The sequence below is a fragment of the Heliangelus exortis genome, chromosome 2 (genome assembly GCF_036169615.1).
Source record: "Heliangelus exortis chromosome 2, bHelExo1.hap1, whole genome shotgun sequence".
Taxonomy (NCBI): Eukaryota; Metazoa; Chordata; class Aves; order Apodiformes; family Trochilidae; genus Heliangelus; species Heliangelus exortis.
The window spans coordinates 31669378-31685451 of NC_092423.1; the positions used below are offsets into that span (position 1 = coordinate 31669378).

General features: G+C 40.8%; 1 protein-coding gene across 2 annotated transcripts in view; it reads right to left on the reverse strand.

Annotated features, from left to right (window-relative positions):
- TGFBR2 (transforming growth factor beta receptor 2) overlaps nt 1-14289 on the reverse strand; it is a 318252-nt gene extending 303963 nt beyond the window's left edge. Inside the window, exon 1 of one of the 2 annotated variants that reach the window (XM_071735448.1) lies at nt 14008-14215. In XM_071735448.1, the coding sequence (XP_071591549.1) occupies nt 14008-14104 (97 nt within the window). In that variant the 5' untranslated portion in view covers nt 14105-14215. Of the gene's footprint in view, nt 1-14007 lie in introns of both variants that reach the window. The other variant, XM_071735449.1, reaches the window with a different exon arrangement.
- Between the last annotated feature and the right edge of the window lie 1785 nt (nt 14290-16074).

Below are 16074 nucleotides of genomic sequence, written 5' to 3' on the forward strand. Positions count from 1 at the left end.
AAGTTAAGATTCAAATGTAATCCCTTGGGACCAGATTCACTTTGAATGGATTTGGGGAAAAAATACACATCCTTCTCAAATTCGGTAGCTAGGATGGCTATATTTGTCTCTGTCAAGTTACATGCAAAGAAGCAGAGTGAAAAGCTTTAATACACTAGGGATAAGTTCTCTTGATAGATGCATCCAACTTCCATCACCATTAATGGGAATTATATACTGAGTATTGAGAAAATGGCACAAGCAGGAAATTACACATTTCTAATGACATTCAACTTTAGGAAAACTTTCTTTTGATGACTTCTGCTGCAGAAATCCTACTGATGTGGCATGCTGTTACAGAGTTATCAAATTTCTTAGTAATGAAGTATCTACCAACAAAGCGATATCTCCTTCATCTGCCAAGGGCAAATTTGCTAACATATCCCCCAGGTACTAGCTCTTCTTTTAAATAGGTTTGCAAATTACTTCTTCCAGTTACTATTCAGACTGTGAATCAGTAGCTGGCAATGCTATTCTTCTGAAATAAGAGAAAGAGCAATCACCTCCTTAATTTCTGTTTGAGGCTGAAATCTTACTGGGCTTAAAGAAAAATAAAAGCCATGGGTGAAACTTGACCATTCTGAAATTAATAGGCTTTTTCACCCATAAATACCTCCCCTGAAAATTTTTTGAAAGGTCCTTATCATTGCTATTGTTTCTAAACTCCATGTGCAAAGAATTCTTTCAGAGTATTTTAAGGACAGTTTCTTCTGCATGTGTGCATGGTCCAGCAAGTAAGCCTCTATATTAAAAAGTTACCCCTGGGCATTGAAAAATCTGCACATAGGAATGCAACAATTCTCACTCCATATACTACTACAACATTACTCCCTGCTTGTATCAGCCAGCCCACAGCAGGGCTGGAATTACTGTGTAAGGTGAGGACACTCCTACATCAGAGGCAGCTCAGTGGAAGGAATTTGCCAATCTAAAATGTTTAGTCTACCTGCCTGAAGATGTGTGAGGGACTGCAGACACTTCCACTTTGTTTATGATGAGGCAGAATAAAATTGTAAATAAACTCCCAATGTGAAATGTACACATGGAGTTGTATTTGTAGGGTTTTCCCCTCTTGATTATTCTTGATATGGTCATTGTTTCCATAAACCCACTAGTACATGTTCTAAAGCTGTATCTTAAGTCATTCTCAAGACCACAATGCTTCAGCAGCACTACAAGACAGGATATACACTAACAAACTTTCTTAGAAAAATTTCTGAAAAAAAGAAACTGATTTAAGTGTCTACAAAATAATTACTTCTATTGAGGTAACTGAATTGTTTCAGTGAAAAAGCTGGGAAGAGATAAGACAGAAACACAAGACCAAGCACATCAAGCAGCAACGCAAACACAAACCTTTCCCCGCCTCTTAATTTTCATCTGAGTATCAAAAATTTCATCCAATTACTTCAAAAATTCTTTATAACAACTGAGAACTATTAAAGCAAAATATGATGACACTTCATCAACTTTTAAGTGGTGCAGTTCATGTCTGGCAACAGCATCAGACTCCTCAATCTGCTAGAGCAGGACAGAAGATGTTTACTGTCACGTGTAATAGTTAAAATTAATAGGATAAGATCTTCAGCAGACATTAATCTGTGATTTCAGAGTGTTGCAATGTCAGATTATACTAGCTGATGTTTAACAGTTTAGAGTCACTGAATGTTTCTGGATATTGATCACAGAACATCATCCTTCATCTGGAAAGCACTCATTCAGCTGCAGCAATGCTAGTAAGTCTGCAAGATCTCTAAGGGCTTGTATGAAATACCTCATTCATTTTTTGTCAGATGCCAAGTGTATTAATAATTATGTCATGCAAATACTATTTCAACAACTGTCACTGAGGATACTCTGCATAACCTGATCATAGTAGCTGAATCACTCAGCATCCCTTTAAGGATCAGGAGGCAGTTGCATGCTTTGTTACCATTTCTGCTGTCCAGTGACATGAGCAGCTCATTCTCTAAAATCTGTCACTCAGGCATTTTTCACAAAAAAAATACTCATGTAAAACCCTCTGTTATGTTGTAGTTCTCACAAACTACAGCAATTCCAAACTTTCTAAATGCAGTAATAACGTAGTCTATACCAGTGGAAATTGCTCCATGGGAACGGAGACATTTTTAATTCCTTGGATGCAAAATTTTATGATTTAGGCATATTTGAAATATCCTCGCACAGGGGTAGTGAGCAGAGTGGCTTCACTGTTTGCTGAATCTGGAGATGCTATTCCTAATTCTGATATGGACATCAGTGATACCAGCCTGGTGGTAGTAAACTCCTGCATCACAGATTTGTAGGTTACAGAACCTTTGTGTTAGGAACAGCTAAGATAATATTTCCAGTCTGGCCTACTGCTCATGAAATCTCCACTAGCATTGCAAAGCCCTAACTTCTGGATAGATGTCTAACAAACAAGCACTTAATTTAGATTTGCATTGGGAAGTCCATCACATCTCTTGGCAGAGCTCTAATAAAATAATTATCCCTTTTGTTAAAGATGCACACCTTGTTTAGTTCATCTATGGATTTCATTTGTTGGAATGGACACTTGTTCACCTTTCAGAATCTCATCCCCCGCAGAGTCTAAAATCTCGTTAGCACAGCTGAACACCTTATTCTCCATCAACTAACTGTGGTGAACTTCCACATGAACTCTCTTACCCACAGTTTAGCATTCTGTCAGAGCAGATTTAACTAGGTTGCACTACCTCACACTTGCCTTGAGGCAAACTCTCCCAGCTACTGGTGTTTATGTGATGTGTGGTACCTTAATAAGGCATGGCAAACTGCCTGCATATCTGCCCAAATTTGTATCCAGACAGGGAATAGCAGCTGTAGGTACTATTCCTAATTATTTTATTCTTCATATGTTCAAAACCACAACAACCAGTCATTTTCAAAAGGCAGACAATCATTAACATTAAACCCTTATCTGAAAATGCTAAAAAGTCAGTGTGATTCCCTAAGCAAACAGTACCACCTTCTTCCTAACCCACTGCAAGCCTAAGGACAATCAAGTGGAAATTACTGCTCTGCTCAAAGCTCAAACACCTCTGTTTCAAAATACAAAATAGAAACCTAAAATCCACCTTTTAATGAGAAAAGTGATGACGGTATTGGCAGTCTAACTACTCACGTTAAACAACAGCTTGGAAAGGTGCTATGTGGTTACAGTAGTGGTAAATGTGCCTTGTCATTAACTTTCAAGGGTAAGATACTTCAAATAATTAGTGGCTTGCTTCTAGCATTTGCTACCCATCTGCACTCACAAGAAGGCCAATATATTCCTGACTTCAGATCATCAGTATGTGCCTGACAATCGTGCTGCAAGTCACCAGAAAAAAAGCTGAGTTAGGGAAGGTGCCAGTTTGCTGAATGGTGACTGATATATATATATATACACCAGTGAGGGAAGAGTTAGGCCTTGAAAAACTGATGCAAGCTACCAAAACTTCCTTGTGCCTCACCATTCCCTTGCAGCTCCCAGCACACAGCCTATAAACCTGAAAAAAACAGGAGGAAAAAAAATGCTAATTGTTATCTTCTTGAATTTGGCAGAGTATCTGAGGATGACCAGAATTTCTGGATGCTCTGAGGGCTTTAATCCAGAATTTCTGCTGAAGAAAGAAGAGCCATTATTACTGTCTTTGAACCTCAATTTCCCAGTCACAATAGACCAATGTTGAATCAATCTCTGTTCATTTCTCATAAAGTCTCAATCTATAGAAACTGTAATTAACACATCAATGCTTTTTATTTTTTTTTTTTTTTTTTAAGCACATGTTAGGCAGAACTAGTCGAAACTGTGGAAATTGTAATACAAGAAACTGTACTGAAGTTCAACTGTGGCATCAAAAATACAGTGGGTGAAACTGTGGGAAGCTGGAGATCTGCATTTGGATCTCAAGAGACTGAACCCAAGCTTCTCACTTCCCAGCTCACTGCTTTAACCATGGGTCAAGATACAAACGCTGTTCTCAGTTACAAGTCACCAACAAGTCTTGCCTCTTCCTCTCATGTGAAAGAATGAGACAGTAACTCGTTCCAACACATATAGAAGGAGTCTTCATGCCTGATACACACACTCTGAAATCTTTCTGCTAGGGTCAAGCTCCTAGTTAGAAACAACTCAGAAACTACATGGGATATGTGTGGGCCCTCATTCTGAATCCTATATTCCTGGGTTTTGGTGATTTAATTTGAATTTTTTTTTTTCTTTCTTCCTCTAAACACACCAAAGGCAGGGAACACATATATGGGGAGCTGTAGGCCGCTTCTTGTGCTAATGTTCATGGTACTTGTGTGGCTTCAGAGGAGAGTAGGAACAGCAAAGCTCCCAGCCAGGCATAGACTTCAAGGCAAAAGTATAAAATGCAAGAAGTAAGGAGTGAGTGAGAAAGGAGTCGAAGGAGAAGGAAAAACAACGATGAAGAAACCCTTTTTAATTGTATTCCCTTTTCCAGACTAGTTCACCAATCTTTTTCTGTGGAAAATACTCCTGTTCCTTTTATCTTGAGGCAAAGAGAGAGCAGATTTGGCTTTAGTTACAACCAAACAATATGGTATTACTGTTTACATGCAAACTTGGGCTGCGACAGCTTTGCATGCCTCATGGTCTGGAACTGTACATACCAGATGAGAGTACTACAAATGCAATAAAAGGATCAGCTTCCCAGATTTTTGACTGCAGGCATTCCCTTGTGGTAAAGTTGGGTGAGGAAATGGAAGAACAGACTGAGGGGAAGAGGGGAAATTCAATAGCCCAGAAGCACGTATCGCTGACCTAGTTACTTTGTGAAAGCTTCAATAAAGAGGCTTATGAAGTCATGACTATTACATGGTCCTCTCTGATCTTTTCATAAGGATGAGAAATGGTTGTTTTCAGTTTAAAAAAGAAGAAAGAAAAAAAAGTTCTGTATGTAAAGTCTGTCTTTGTTGTGCTGCGAACTCCCTGGAGAGAATATCAGTCACCCTGCAGGGGCTGGAATAATGAATAAATCCATCAGGGAACAGGCTTTCTTCTCCTCTGACATGCTTCAGGAGACCACCCGTGAACACATCAATCCCTTCTCTGCAGACTGCTACCTCCACAGACCTGCCCAGCCTCAGCCAGCAATGATCCTTCCTCTCCGAGCCCATCACTGATGGAGTTTAGATGCTCTCAGGCTGAAGAGTGGCAGAACCATGGGCTTCCCACTCTCTGGGCAAAGGCTCTAACTGCTGTATGAAAAAAGGCAATGCAACAGTGAAAATCAATAATGGGAACTGTGAGGAGGCAGAGGGTACAGTACACAGCAGGGCAGCTGGCTGGTTGCCACAGCACAGTCACTGCAGAATCATAGATCTCCCCATAGGCAGGAGACAAATGGGAAGGGGTAATTGCTCTATGCTTGCAGGCAGAACCAGCCAAAGGGAAGAAAGGCTCAACCACCACCTGCACATGACAGCTCTCCTCTTGAAATCTTCATGAGTTCCTTATCACAGACTGACAAATTCGTGCTGTTCAAAACCTCATGAAATTCTTCTCATTAGTGAAGCACACAAAGATTTACTTCTTCATTCCTGCACTCTTTCTATGTGTGTCTCAAGAAGAATGGAACACCCTGGAGTCACTACCCACTCATGTTACAGGAAAGCTTAAGATAGCTACAGAGCTGAGGGGTGTGCATCCTGAGAGCAGAAAGCAACCAGCTACCATGTGAACTCAGGAAGCAACTTGATGCTGGTCAGATGCTAAACTCTTGCACGTGGTTTTATTGTCTTTCCATCTTACCCCTAATTGATAACATAAAGAAAAAGGTACAACCTTAATTATGTGTACTTTTATAATGCAGGTCATTTTAGAGTAAAAGGTAAAACAAAACTACTAGCAAAATGAACTCTCCCACCTGTTTAATGTAGTGTCTTGCTCAGAGTAACAGAGAAGTGTTATTCCATGTTAATTAGCAGATTTACAGTGAGTTGAAGTAAAACCAAAATTTTGCTTCAGTCTTCCCTTTAGCACTGGCCTGATATTGCACAGTGAATACTGACTATCTAATAAAGGAATATTTTAAGAAACTAGATAGATAGAGAAAAAAAGCCCTCGAAAGTGAAAAAGTGTAGTTACATCTACCATATTTCTCCACGCATTCACTTAAAGAGATAGAAGTTATTCAAACACACACACACACTTCTCTCCTGGAGCACTATAAGTACACAAGGTATACTAAGTCCTAATATAACCATGACTTCAGATTTGCTCCAGCCACAGAGCTCCTAAACAAAACATGTGGAAGTTAGTCAGGACAGCTAGGTAACACTAAAAATAGGGGAGCAGTCAACATTATGGGAAACTCGAGCTCTTTTTGAGCACCAAGACTTTTTCTTAAATTGTTACCTAAGCATTACAACCATGTTATCAAAACCAATGCTCTTCTACAGCTTTATATACTGAGTTGTCAATAGAATCTCAGCTACTAATTAAACTTCAAGGATCAGACCAGATCAATGTCTCTAGGTATGAAAGAATCTTGGACAGCTGCTTCTGCTGCCTTCCCTGAAGATAACTAGAAGTTATTCATTAGGATAATTCATTAGGAATCGTCTGTGGTCTGTTTCAAAGTTCACCCTCTTGTACAGCAACATTAAAAATGTACTTACATTAGTTAGTGAGATGAAATCTACAAAATTACCACATTACTATCCAAAAGCCCCAGGCATCACCCAACTGTGCCAATGAGTTACGTATACATGTGATGTACTCACTCCCATTCTGGGCTGCAGAATCCATAGCAGGATAAAAACTGGAGGGAGGTGGCTTGTCTGCATCTTTTTTCTAAAATATCTAGACTTAGGAGAACTATGGGTTAACTCTTGAAAAATCTAACTGATGCCCCCTTTCTTTCTCAGTCAATAAAATGAGTAACAGCTCACTTATGACCCTCCTGGGTGGAACTTTAAGCAAAATTTAAAAACATATACACATTCTGAGAAGAAGTTTGCCCCTTAGTTCTCATTCTCCAATTTTCTTCTACAGTAATTACATCAGCACTTGCAGCTTATCAGTGATGAGAGAGCTTCAGTTTGCACACAGCTAGGGAAATGTACATGAGTGGTTTTGAAGGAAAGACCTGGTCTTGATGAGAAATGATGCCTCTTACACATCTCTTTTTTGGGGGGGCCTACTTATTCCAAATCAATTAATCTCCATCATTCCAAATTCTCCTGTGATTCTTCCTGGGCAAAAATCCTTAATGACACATTACAAGAAGTTTGGAAGTATCTTCTTTCCCTTGACCGCTTGAAATCTTTCCTTCCTAAAGTTCTGAAGACTTCAAAATACTGCAGTCAAATTATTCTCTTGCTCCAAGAAAGAGAACTGGATCATTCTGGCTCCTGTAAGCCTGATATCACAAAAGACCCCTCAGGGGAATTACAGCCTCATAACATACAGTTGCCTATTATTTATTCTGTGGCCAGATTCTCAGCTGGTATAAATCAGAGCAGGTTCCTTGCCTTCAACAGAGTAAAGCTGATTTATGCCAGCTGACAGTCTGGCCCTGCATGTGTTCCACTTGCACAATGCTATTTTTTTAAAGAGGCCCATTAAAGTGCCCCAGGCATGTAAGAACCACACTTGGGTCTTTACTTGGAAAATGTTGCTCTGAGGAGTAAGACTCCAAAACCTTCTTTTTGCACTCTGAGTACGTACTTTTCAAATTCACTTGCTTTTCTTACAGAAGAAAGTCTCTAAGCTGTGACAGAGCCACCATAACCCTGGGAACATACAAACAGAAGGTATGCAGAAAACAGAAGACAACTTTCTAATATCTCTGGTTCAAGATTACTGTTTCAAAGGCACAATCCTAAACCTAGGTGTCACTGTAGTGATCAACCTGCTGGGTTGTAAGCTGATGGATGCTTTAAATTTGAGGAAGCAGATTCCTCTATCTGTTCCTGAAATCTATTAATTTCAGTGGAATTTTTGCCAAAATGCTACTCCTGGTGACTGGAGAACTGGAACCAGATTATTGGGACTGTTAGTAATAAAAATTGTGGTTCCTTTGCATGATGGAAATTTTTGAATACAGCTTGTTATTTTGATATGAAACAAAGATTATAAGACATCAGAGCACTGCCATTCCCACCCAACAAGAAGAAAATGAACAGATGGCTACAGGTCAATGTAAGAAACAATGTCTGGACATGGGTTTTCCTGCAGCAGAAAGTGCTGTAACATCTCATACATTTTCATATTCACCACTAGAGTGAAACCAAAATCATTTGAAGTGGTGGTTGTGGGGGTGTTTGTGCATGCATGCAAAATGAATGACAGGTCTCCAATATCCTGGGGAGAGTGGACAGGGGGAGCTCCAGATTCAAATGTGCATTCCATGAGCCAGACCTGCCTTTCTCTCATCCTTGGCCAGTGATGATTCTAATTATCCACTGATGATGATTTCTCTTTCTCTCTGTCTTTTTGTATAGCAGAAATTCCATCCTGGACTGGGTTTAAAAAAAAAAAAAAAAAAAAAAAAAAAAGGTTTCCTGATGAAGGTTTAATGGAAATTGGTACATTTCCACAAATTGTTCCAGTTTTGACATATCAGCATTTTCCCATGAAAAAACAGTGTCAAAAACTCTCAACCAGCTCTAATTCTAACCAGATTAACTCAGGGATGAATGCCAGCAGGAAGTTCTTGCTAAATACCAGTTGTTCGAGCAAAGGAAAATTACTCCTTCCCCAGATGATCTTCCCAGAGATGAAAAGGCTTTGAAACCCATATGAAAAAAAAGACAGGTAATTCCAGCTGTAACAACCACAATGGTATTCAGGGCAAGAGAAAGGGTAAGGAAATGGGACCTTTAGACAAAAAACAAAACAAAAAAAACAACCCCAAACAAGTAGGAACTGCAACTAGTATTTCTCCTGCCAGTTCTAATGTTACAGTTTCTTAAAATCTGAAACAGTTGCTAAACTTCTCAGCAAATCAAGCAAATGGACATTACTCCCTAGGAATCCATAGAGATTGCAGGGCTAAATAAATACTCTAATTTAAATTCTGCTTAAGTCCCTGTAACTTAGTGGACACAAACGAATAAAGGCATTCTGTCACTAATGGAAAGAGAATTACAATTTCTGGTGAGACTTAGTAATTCTAACTACTAATTTGGATGAGTTTTTCTTCACTGGATGGTGTTTGAAGTGGTTTGCTCCTGCTACATATCTTACCCTAAACATCTGTACACGAACTAAATCTGTTCTTTCAGGCATTAGGATACAAATGGTTGTACTCAACCAATGTCAGTGCTGCTGCTTTGTCTTTATGCCAGTGAAGACACATGAAAAGTTGAAGCTTATTTTTTTGTATTATGAAAGCTGAAGACTTAGCTGAGTCATGGAGAAAATCTTGCAAATATTTAGTATCAACTCATGGCTTAGAGAGGCATAGAAATCAGTGGCATTTGCCTTAACTACAATGCCCTTCTCCACTGTGTATGGTCTCTCCTTGCTACAAAAGCCATCTATCCCCTGTAGTAAGAAGTTTCCCTGCTGTTTCTTAATATAAGACTTATCACTTCCACCTGCCAGTGAAGGTAAACTTCTGAAGGACTTATAACTAGTCTAGCAAAACCAAGGTGATTAATTTTGGTCTATTTTACCCTTCCAGAATCATAGTTCATAAAAAAAGAGCACAAGTATTTTGTCAGACTTGGCCAGCTTTCTGTTTCATAACAGGACTGGCTCTCCATGACTTGGTGCTGGAGAACCCTTGTACTCTCCAAGATCTGCAGAGAACTGGTGGATAACTTAGTCCACTTATAGAGTCTGCAATGCCCTGGCAATAAAAACTATATGATGCCCCTGGGACGTGCCTACCTGGTAATTTCCCCTAAGTCAAAGGACTCCTATGTGGTAAAGGAGACACTGCTGGTCTCCTACCTGTGTCAGGACATCCTTCCATTCCTCTGCTCACCAGAGGGACCATGGGGACAGATCAGGACCATAAAAACTCACCTCTCTCCTGCTGAATACAGGACCACAAGAGTGCCTGGAAGCCCTGACTTTCACTGTGCCACCAACACTCAACTGTAGCCCATACCAGGCAGTGTGGAGACTGCACTGACCACTTTCAGATCAAAATTTGTCATTGCACTAGTGATGCTTCATACCTTGCAAATACCAATACACCTGGTTATGCAAAATCCAAGAGAAAAACAAATAGGGCCCAACCATTTGTTTTTGTTTGTTCTTGCTATACTGTGAGGCACAGCTCTTCTGAAGTTTGAGGAGTGACAGTGTTACAAAGTGGATGCAAGCAAAGTACATGCAGCACAGACACACATCATTAATAATAAAAAAAGAAGTTCCTGTGCCACAAATGCAAAACTACAACCTTAAAAATATCCTGCAGAGGAAGTATAAGCATGGGAAACTCTAAGAACTGGTGCTACAGTGACACTACACATTTTTCTAACCCCACAAGAACAACTTGTTTCTAAAAAACTAGCACTGAAACAAAGCAAAACAAATGAGCAAACAAACAAAAAAAAAAAACAACCCAACACACACAGAAAACCAACAAAGCAAACAAATAAAAACAAACAAAAAACCTGAAAAAACAAACTACAAAGAACTTCCCTTCTGGTAGAGGGACACCGTCTTTGCTCCTAAGTTCAGAATTAGCCTTGTCACAGTTACAACTGTTATGAGCTACAATTATATGAAACTACAGTAAATTCAACCCAGAAATGAGTATTTCATTTTGAAACAATGCTGTTCATCTAAATGTAGGTCATATAACAGCAAGTGTTTATAAAATATAAGTGAAAAAATATGAAAAATCTGAGTTATTCCATTGCCCTTTTTTGAAATAACTTTTGAAACTGTTTCAGGAAACTTTCATGCTGTAACTATGTAACTCTACTGATGTTAATGAAACTATATTAATCTGCAGAAGCTTAAGATCTGGCTCATCTTTTTTTAATAGAAACCATTTCTGTATGGAATTTACCACCTGAATATTACAGAAGAATCTTAATGCCAAGGAACTCAAAACAGCAATTAAAAAAAAAATATTTTCAAAGTTGCAGGTATCAAAGACTCAGTTCAATGATAAGCCATGAACAGAAGCAAATGCAATAATATCTCTGTTCTATTCCTACTTTTCTCCTGAAATAACTGGAAATTTGCCAGTTTTAATGGGTACGACAAGAATGTATCTTAGATTTGATCATGTTACAAACATGTTCCACCATGTTAGAAAGAAGTTTGTTCTCATACTTCTCTCTTAGAAATATCTGAAGCTCTAAATTTGATGTTGTTACTATAAAATTAACCGACTATGATATGGCTTTTAAAAAACAAGGAGATAATAGTGTAAGTAGGGTTTGGTTGAATGGAAAAATTGCATTCCCAATGTTCAGAAATGAGCAATTATTACACAGATCATTAAAAAAAATTTGGGTTTGATACCCCAAAGATAAATTAAAGATTCCTATTCGCTTAGATCCACTGGTGCCGATTTCTTATGTGGACAGCTGCTGGTTTGCACTGCCATTTATTAATTAAACTTATAATATAGCATTCCCAATCATAAAACAAACAAAAATACACCTGGTTGTTTTATGGAAAAAAAATTCAATTACTTGTGTCTAGTGCAGGAAATGAGGACATCTTCAAAGTAGGTAGTGCCAATTGGATCTGCTCATGAATTTTTAGTTTTCTTCAGCATCCTTATGTGAATGTGCTACTCCTGTCTAATATTTTGCTGTGAAGAATGTTAAAATGAAATTTTAGCTGAGGCTTTATTAACCTCTTTACCAACAAGAGCCAGAGGGTCAGTTGACATACTTGGGAAGAGAATTCTCCTGAGACTGGTATCTGTCCTGCCTTATCTTCACTGAACTGCTGAGCTATTGATTATTACAAAGTAGCTCTAGCTTTCATTTCAATGCCAAATAACAACCAATATCCAAACTCTACACTTTCTGCTCCTAAAAAACTGCTGCTTTCTGACCAACTCTTCCTGTTATACACAACAACAGAATTTATCATTGATGATAAAAAGAATTTTTGGAGCCATTGGATAGACTATCTGACAACAGGTCTACTCATTTTTTGTTATTGTAGGGTGAAGATTAAGATCAGTACGGAAAATGCTGAATTGTAACCAATCTCTCTATATTTTTCCTTACTGGACCTATGGCAGGAGAGGAGAATTATTTCAGAATTCTTTAGAAATTCTTAAGGTCTGTCCATTTTTAAAATCTACCTATAGTTTGACTGTTTATACTGGTGTTAAGTGAAAAAAGCATAAGAAATAACTCAAAATTGGCCGAAGTGGAGCTTTTTCATTTAAAGCTTTTTGTGATTGTAATCTCAAAAAAAGAAAAATAAAAAGGGGTGGGGAGGCTAGGGTGAAAATAAAAGCTACCACTAGTTGAGGAAAATTTATATTAATATACTATATTAATAAAAATATCACACCTCACATTTAAGACAATATCATTTAGAGCCCTGGGACACCATTATGTCTTATTCTTACGGGTTTTTTTCATCTGCCCTAAGGTTCCATGAGTAACTCTGCAGGTATGCAAAACCTGTTGAGTTTGACAGGATTATTAATGAAGCATGAAGTTACTCATACTGTACATAGCTATTGGCAGTATCTATACAAGAGCTTATGTCATGTTTTTGCAGCACTGTGGGGATCAATATTGACCACGAATGCTCCACAACAGAGAAAAACACAGGGCACAAAAAAAGTGTATAGAAGGTCAGGTGTATGAGAATCTTACCTGCAGGCTAAACTTAGATGTGACCTCACGAGACATCTCAGAAATCTACTTAGTTCTTCAGAACTGTTTTAGGTGTAGCTGTGTTGCAATCTGATGTTCTCTTTCTAGGTCCACCAGTTGCACTGCAACATGATTTAGGGCCTAGTTTTGCAGTTACAGATGTGTGCTCACATATCTGGGCTAGTACTGGTAGGACTAAGATCAAAAGCTCCTCAGGGCAGGGACATTGCTTTAGCAGCAGCACTTTAAGCTCTTGGCACATTCCCAATTATCCTATGAAGACTACTGCAGAGTCAAAAACCTATCTCGGGATGTCTTCGTAAACATAGAATAAGGTATGTAAAGTGTCACTGAAAGTGAATCAGAGAACATGAACTCTGCGTGCTACAGGGATGACTGCTCTTCACAGTCCAGCTGCTCACAATCACCACTTAATTCTTCTGTAGGCAGAAACACGCATGTAAAATAACTTCTGGGCAAGCAACTCCTGACCCGCGCAACAAGCGAGCGAGCTCTGTGCCCAAGCACAGGCCATGTAGCATCCCTGGCACCTTCCAGCCCCTCTCCCTGTGGGTGTGCAGGACGAGCTGCTCCCCATCCATGGCATACAGCGGTGTCGGAGCGGTCCCGCACCCGCCAGCACGCACCCAAGGGGCTGGGAGACGCGGTACCGCTGCCGACTGGTTCTCCCCGGTACTGGCACTGCCCGGCCCGCTGCCCTCGGGCACACAGTGGGGAGCAGTACCAGGTGCGGGAGCTGCCTCAGGAACTGCAGGGCCCCCCAGGACAGCAGTCAACTCCCGGGCTGCCCTCTCCGGGCTCTCCTGGCCGGATCAAACCCTGCTGCACTTCCTCTCAAATCCTCTCTTTTCCCCCCTCTTGCCCCCACAGACGGACTTCAGGTTTGTTTGTTTGTCTGTTTTTTCACAGATTTCTAGTCCTTTTCCCCCGTGTACTTTTCCAGCAGAGTAATAATAATAATAATAATAATAATAATAATAATAATAATAATAATAATAATACCAACAAGAGCCAAACACGCTTCCCCCTCCCGGAATGTTTCCAGCCTCAAAACTTTCTTAGCAATCGCGTTCTCCCCGCTCCTGCCTCCGGCCCCGCTCCTGCCTCCGGCCCCAGGAACTGTCAAGCGGGAGCGCGGGGCCGCCGCACACTTACCCCGAATCAGAGCGGGGACGGAGCTGCCCATGAGGACCCAGAAGGAAAGGCGCAGCAGCAGCAGCCTCCGCAGGCTCCTCGGCAGAGGGGGAGTCATCGCGGAGCCGGATCGACATAGACGGGGAGCGGCGGGAGGGGCGCGGGGGGCGGCCGGGCCGGACCGGGCGGGCAGCGGGGGAGGCCGCGGCGGCGGGGCTGGCGGGGGCGCGGGCTGCGCGGCTCCGCTGCTCGGGACCGCGGGTGACTCACTGAGAACTTCACTTCGGCGCTGCAGGGGAAACAGGAAATCTTAAAACTTCGCAAACAGCTGGGCAGGACTTTCTTACTCTTACAGTAGTTCCTTCTCCCCCTTCCCACAGTCACCCCCTCCCCTGCTCTGGCTCTTTTTCTTTCTTTCAATTTTTTTTTTTTTTTCAAACATGAAACCTCACCCAGTTTGGTGTCAATCATCTACCAGAGGCCAGCCCCTCTCAGGTCTGGCTCTCCCACCACAAGCTCGCCGGGGCCAGCCCCGACGTGCAGCCCGGATCCCTGCTCCTGTCTCCTTTCCCTGGCGAGGGCCGGGCACAGCCACCCATCCCCGCTGCCGGGCTCCGGGGCGGCCGTCTGGATTGTGAAAGGGCTCAGGGTCGATGGGAACCCTCCATCTCGAAGGGACTTGCTCCCCAAGAGTTGACAGTCCTGTCATGGGGGATATTGGGGCTTCCTGGAGCTCCTCCTTGTATCCTGATCCCTAACCTTACCGATGCTGCTGTTGCCTGTTACCCCCTTTGTAGAACTGGTCGCTGAAAGGAGGATGCAGGGGATGTTGAAGGCAGAGTAATAACAGGAAACGTTCATGCAGAGTAGCTGGGCATTCAGCTTGTAGATGTTGAAGCTGACTGTGACAGCTTGTCACCTGCCTCTTTTTTTTTTTTTTTTTTTTTTTCTCCCCAAAGGGCTGGAACTCAGCCCCCAAACGCTGCAGATATGACACAGCTGAAGTTTATCTCCATACTCAGAATCAGGTTTAGCTTTTACCAGAGATTTTGCCTTCTCCAGGAAAGAGAAATTGCACACAGGATTCAGGGACTAGGACCATACCAGTGATTCCATCATTGTATGGCCCAGGAAGAGAACCTAAAAACCATCAGAGTCACAAGTTGAATAAGGCTTGAGCTCTCTGCTTGTATAAACCCAGCCAGTGCATAGACAGCAGTTGTCCTGAGACACACACTCCCACACCCTCACCCCCATTTTTTTTTTTTGTTTTTGTTCAGTCTTCCTCCTCTGAGTTAAACACATGAGCATTTAAACTGATGCACATGGACGTAATTGGAAGGTGTCTGTTTAAATTTTGGTGACTGGTGTTTGTCTTGGTTCCAGCACTGGTTAGAGGTACAGCCCTAGGTATTTCAGAAAAATGGCTAAGCCCTCAGGGGGATATGTAATTATGCTCTGAATGTCTCAGCTAAACTGTATGAGTTTGGAAATGTTTGCATAATGCATTTAATTGACCTATAACAGAAATCTAAAAAAAATCTCATTGTGATTTTATATATATTTTCTTTTTAAAACTCCTTAAATGTGTATTTTCACATGCAGTCTCAGTTTAGGGTGTAAATTCTCAGAAAACACTCCAAGAGCATTTTCCTTCCCACCAGTCCCTTTAAATACAGTCAAGATTCACTCAGACACAGTTGCCACCTTCCAGAGGTGAGAAAAATATGTTGAACTCCCCTTTGAGCACAGACTGGAGTGTTCTTATCAGTTCCTGTGCACCAGCTCTATGCTAAAAGCTGCCTGTTTTTTTCAGTAATCCACTCAAATGAAAGCATTTCTGAGCCCCTATCTGTGTATCCTGTATGTTCTGTACACTTCTCTCTCCTTGTAGCTGTCAAGCTGCAGGTGCCAAAGAGGTGCTGTCTGCTTAGAAAGTTGGCTCTGTGTACTGAGCTCTCCTGTTAACTTTGGTGACTAATTTCCAATCAAAAAGAAAAAAAAAAAAAAAACCAAAAAAAAAAAAAAACCAAAAAAACCCAAAAAAAACCAAACAAAAAAAAACCCAAACAAACAAAAAAATCCCTT